This window comes from Trichomonas vaginalis, chromosome VI, assembly GCF_026262505.1.
Source record: "Trichomonas vaginalis G3 chromosome VI, whole genome shotgun sequence".
NCBI lineage: Eukaryota > Parabasalia > Trichomonadida > Trichomonadidae > Trichomonas > Trichomonas vaginalis.
Window position 1 is genome coordinate 16055532 of NC_067208.1, and position 6000 is coordinate 16061531.

A 6000-nucleotide genomic window follows, 5' to 3' on the forward strand; every position below is an offset into this window, starting at 1 on the left:
GTGTGAATAATAAAATTTGTTGTCGATTTGTCACAAATTTATAATCACAATATTGAAAAATGCTTTATATAAATATGTAACATACAAAATAAAGAATAAAATAAAAAAATGATATTTCTACTTCTGACAGAGGATTGGATTGACGCACCAAGAGTCATCGAAGGGGTTATAAAGATATAATGACCTTGTAACCTTTAATTGATACTAGAATGGCTCTAATTTGCCGGATTAAATATCTAATCTCGAAAACAAATTTATTTTAAAATTACGATAATTTTTGGCGAAACGTAAACAATGTCAGTGAACTTCACAGAGGATACTTGCTTGCGATTTAAATAGATTCATTAACTCTTCGATGAAGTCTGTTTCAATTGGCGTATTTGATTCAATTCTTCTTGAGGAAGATTCATTTAATAATGGTATCTGTAGCTTTCTGGTGTTTGGTCATTATGTTTTGATGCATTTGAGTCATACTGACCAGATCATTGCTTACCTGCTTTGTCCGGATCTGAAGAAAACAATTGTTGATTATTCTTCTTTCTATTGACAAATTAAGTCTGATTAGTCTCATGCATGGTTTAACTTGAAATTGACGAATTGACTTATCATTTATCAATTTCACTTTTTTGTAACATAAATCTAAGAATTTCATTGTTCTGAGGCCAGAAACCCTCCATGTTCCATTATGCAGAATGTAAATGTGCTTTCTGTATTGGTGTTAACTCCTTTATTGTTGAATTTTGGCCAGTTGCTTCAATCGGATGTACAACTTCTAAGAAAGATGCGTCTTGTATGCATCTAGTTTCACTTGTTTATAATCATCAATCTGGAAGGCGCGAATTTCCTCCAGTAATTTTGGAAGTGCGGCGGCCTCTCAATGAATTTTGGAATTGAAATTAAAAAATTATTAAAGGAATAAAAAGTGCAATATATTCGTTGTTTAATTTTCTTTCCAAAAATTAAAGTCATGTATAGCACTATTAATAGTTGTTTTCAAATGACGCCATATATCAATTCAATTTGAATAATTTTGTAAGTAAAGGGAGAAAACTAACTTTCCTAAGAGTGTTAATAAAAGATTGGAAACAAATTTATATTTGGCTGCTGTAAAAAACATATTAACATGAGAATAATATGCGCAAAAACAGAATATTTCATTGACATTATTAAGAATTCCAAGAAATAATACATTCAATTAATCGTTTATAATAGACGAAAGATCACTTTACGTTTAGGAATGCACAAATCAAAGAATAATTTTTTCCCCTCCAATTTTTCGAATGAGGAATAATTGAATTGATCAATTTTTGTTTTTATTATCTAAACAATTTTTGAATAACTCAAGAAATTTTAACTTGGAAATATAGCAATAAAAATGTTGCTCAAGTGCGTCTTTACGATGATTTTTCATAACAAATTAATTAGCAGCTGCGAAATTAATAGTAATATACATGGTAATATCTTTGGTCTAGTCTAAACCAACAGCTGCTAATTTCAAAATACAAGTAATTGAAAAAATAAATGTGCAAAAATTCATGCCAAATTTTCAGATAAACAAAAGTTGTAAATTGCTATTTTTATGTAAAATACATCAATCTATTGAAAAGTTTAAGAGTCAAATTTTCTTTAACTATTTTGAGAATAATTCAATTTATTTTCTAATTTTGTCTATATTTTCGAATTAATAATTATGAATACTATACATGAAGTTCAATTGAGGTATTACGTTTCGAAAATTGCTTCACAAAAATCTAATATCAAAATCGACGCTGTGAAATGATTTTCAATTTTAGGATGGCATGAAAAATAATCATATTTTTCTAATTGTAATTCTCGTAAAAAAAATACTTAGAGAAGCAAAAAGTGAAGTAGATCTAGTTTATAAGGTCTATCAGTCACACAAATATTAATTGTTTTGTTCACTCAATACACAAAATTATTATCTTTAAAATGAATTTTTTTGAATGGTAGAAGTGTACAATCCTAATAAATCGTTACAAACAGTGTAATGTGAAATAATCAATTGCTATTCATATAAAATTTGTCTAATATCATATTAATATGAATAAAATCAATCGACAATTGTTATTATTCAGCCTATACTAATGCTCACTTTATATTCAGTAAAAGCTGTGATTCGGAGGAATTGTAAAAAATTAAGAAAAACGATATAGAAATCTTTTTAATATTATATTGAAATAAATAAAAGAAGAGAAATCATTTTTAAATGCATTATAGTCCTATCATGGAGCTTGTATGCAACGCGTTACAAATATGTATTTTCAATATTTTTTGTATTGAAATCCATCGGACATCGAGTCATGATAGTTGAATGATGATATTCCTAATCTTTTATCCAATTTTCGATTAAGGATGTCCTCTGAATGCTTATGATTACATCAAGTTCAATTCCATACAACAATTTTATGAAAGAAAAGTGACCAGTAATAAGCAGAAAACGAAATCTTATAATAGATTCGAATCAATAGATTACTGAACCAACAAGGCAGATCTACCTGATTTTAAATACCTAGGAGAGTTTATGTCATCCGTTTAATACAGAGACTTAATTCTAATTACAGCACAATTGCAATGAAATTCAAGCTGTAACAGCCAAAATTCGATTATATGTGGAAGATCTACAACTACGAAGTATATGTATATGAGCTGTTGAAGTTTGAAAGAACAGATCATTTGATAAGTTTTTAAATGAATACTTTGTGTTACACTAAAGAGTTTGTCTTGGAACTAAGAACAATAAGAAAATCTTTTGACTAAATTTCGATTGAAAATCTTATTGTTCTATGGAATTCGGTTGAAAAGTTGAAAAGTGAAAAGGCCAAAGATACTGGTATTATATTAAAGTAATAGTTTGTTCTGTTAGAAATAATAAAATAATTATATAAAAAAAATCTTAATTTATTTTTATTTCTGTTACGTTTTCTTGTTGTATTTGTTTGTTCGTGAGGTCCATTAAACGAATCTGGAGCCATTTGGAATCCCATTTGCCTAATTTGAGGCTTTGGGAAAGCTACGTCAGCTGGCTGAGGTATTGATGTATTTCCTTGTCTCCGTTGATGAATTCCAGCTTTGGAACGATATCGTTTTGTAATGAATTGTGTCAGTCATGATTGTTTCAACGGCAATTGTGCTTGGGTTTTGAGGCGTGTGATACTTTTCTCGATGGTGCTGACCTTCTGAATGGTTTTGGACTCGTTTTCAGTGTTTTTCTGGTTCACTTTTTCTCTGAACTGGTTTAAATTGTTCTCTTTGCTTGGATTTCTTCTCTTCGTTGTTGAGGAGTGACTCAAAGTTGGGTTTCGGTGTTAATTTCGTCTCTTTCTTGGACCATCCGTTGTCTTGGTTGACAATAAGAAATATCTCCGTCAGAATCTGAATCAGAACTGGACTTGGATCGGGCATAAATGCCATTTCGTTTTAGTAGATGATAATGGTTCTGATTTCTTCTCTTCTGGCTTTGGAGCTGGTTTTGGATTTCGGTTTTGGTATTTTGAGGAATTACCGATTCGAAACCGACAACATGTAATTTGTGTGTGGTCATTTGTGGCTGCGGTTGTGGTTGTGGCTGGAACTGTTGAGGTTGGTACGGATTTTGCTGAATTAATGGAACACCCGAGGGTTCTGTTGAGAAGAAAATCATCGGTCGATGGAGGTCGCTGAATTCCGAAAGGCAATTTGGGCGAACTGCGGCAACTGTGGAGTAAATTGTGGATATGGAGCCCGTCCCATCATCGGGAAATAGGATGGGAGGAAGGCATTCTGCATATAGAACTGGTCGGCCATTGAAGGTGGCTGGGCAAAGTTGAAAATTGGCATTGGTTGCTGAGATTGAGATCGAAATTGAACTGAGGAGTTGCAATTTCTTGAGGATTTGGATCGTATTGGAGATGCGGATTGGGCATAAATAATGGAACTGGGTGTTGTGGCTGCATCTTCGGTTTTTGGTAGGGATTTTGGTAAATTTGGGGTTTGTAGAGGTTGTTGGACTGAGTTTGTTGATATTGTTTTGCATTTGTAATGGCTGCGGTTGGAATGAAGGCATTGGCTGGAATTGTTGAACTTGTGGAATTTCTTGGGATTGTTGGTTTTGTTGAGGATTTGGCTGGAATTGCTGTGGCTGTGGTGTTTAGGAAGCTGGTTTCGGAGTGAAAATGGCTCTGTAAGCTTTGGTTCCGGATTTAATGGAGCGGATTTTGGAGCAGGAGTAGTTTCTTGCTTTGCAGGTGTCCAGACAGCGAAACTTAGAATTATTGTTGTTATTATTTGTTTGTTCTGTTGTCCTGAGATCCTGGTCTGTATTCAGCAAATTCGAATTTTGACTTCCTGTTCGTTTCTGACGGCCTTGATTAGGCTGGTATGTATTTGTTGGCTGTGCTGTATATTTTCTGGTTGTTTTTGTGGTTGTTGTCTTTATTTGTTGCGATTTTTGTATTCGAAGTTGAATTATTGGATTTATTGTTGAATCAACTGGTTTAAAACCAGGTGGTTCTGATTGTTTGCTTTCTTTAGAAGCTGGTGTGTTTATAACTGATTCAAATCCTGGTGGAGCGTCGATAACTTTTCAAAACCAGGAGGATCGCTTAAAATTGGCTCAGAACCAGAAGAATTCGATTTTGTATTTTCAAATCCAGGTGGTGAACTGAGAACTGGTTCGAACCTGGTGGAGAATCAATAACTTTATCAAATCCAGGGGGAGCATCAATGATTTTGTCAAATCCTGGAGGTGCATCAATGATTCTATCGAATCCTGGTGAGCATCAATGATTCTATCAAATCCGGGTGGAGCATCTGGGATTTTTTCGAATCCAGGGGGAAAATTAGGATTAAGCCAAATCCAGGAGGAGTATCGATCATATCGTTTGATTTTGGCCTTGGGTTAAATGTATTCTTTGGTTTTGGATCAAATGTTGGTGGGGAATTTGAATTCCGAGTATTTCCAGCAGAATTTGTAGTATTAGGTTGAGGGTTAAATGCTGGAGGACTGTTTGTGTTTCTTTTTGGATCTTTATTTGTTTCTTTTGTTTTTATTATTTGAATCAAGTTTTTATTTTTGTTATTCTCATTCTTTGATGAGTTTGTGAAATCACTGAAACTGATTTCGTGGGTATTTTTTATTGGCTGAAAGTTGGAGATCTCCAATTTGAATTGTATCGGATTTTTCTGGTTGTTTTTGATTAATTTTGCGCTATATTCTTCTTGTCTTTTTCTATAGGGTTGGATCTAGGATTATCAGCGCATATCGGTTTTGAAAACTTGAATTCTTGAAATGGATATCTTAATTCTTTGAGAGTTAAGTTACTTGTACACATCCATGTTGGCTCTGGCTTCTCAATGAAAAGAGAAAGTAATTTATCAATTGAATATGAGTCTTCAGCCATGATTTCGTTTGAAAAAGAATTTTTTTTTTCGCTTGAAATTACCCTTTTTGTCATCGACTTGTTTATATGCTATCACCATTTTTTCATTGGAGATATATGTAATAAACAGAAATTCATCAAAAGTGACAGCTCTCAATTTTTTGACATTTGTAAATTCTAAATTGAATGAGAAAAATGAAATAATAACTAAGCATAATACAATATTCTAGATTTAATTATATTTAGGAAAAAGTTAGTTTTGAGAGTACTTTCATAGGCATATAGAATGAAATCTTCTGAAAAATAATATCACATAAACTCATATTATTTTCTAATATATAACTATTTTATATAAAAATCAAATTCAATGATCTTAAAAGCGAAAGGATAGTAAGTAGGATAGGATGGGTTTTGTGACTTTTTTTGTAAACGTAAGAATTCATACAATATCGAGCGATTTTGTATCATTTTTTTTAACATATGAAGTAAAAAATTGTATGATTCTTACGGTTTTTTATTCTTACATTTTTGAATAAATCAAGATTTAAAAAATTTTCAAAATTGTAAGACATTTACACTCACCCATACATAATGAATAAAAATAAAATTTTTTAAAAAATAA

At 32.0% G+C, this 6000-nt stretch overlaps 1 protein-coding gene across 1 annotated transcript, besides 1 other annotated feature; it reads right to left on the minus strand.

Annotated features, from left to right (window-relative positions):
• Nucleotides 1-3307: 3307 nt before the first annotated feature.
• On the minus strand, nt 3308-4063 carry TVAGG3_0874130 (uncharacterized protein; the record flags this gene model as incomplete). Its single annotated transcript, XM_051250170.1, has 1 exon — nt 3308-4063. One exon carries the CDS (start codon nt 4061-4063, stop codon nt 3308-3310), a length of 756 nt encoding a protein of 251 aa, XP_051085645.1.
• Nucleotides 4064-5498: 1435 nt separating this feature from the next.
• Nucleotides 5499-5535: a mobile genetic element.
• The last annotated feature ends 465 nt before the right edge of the window (nt 5536-6000 follow it).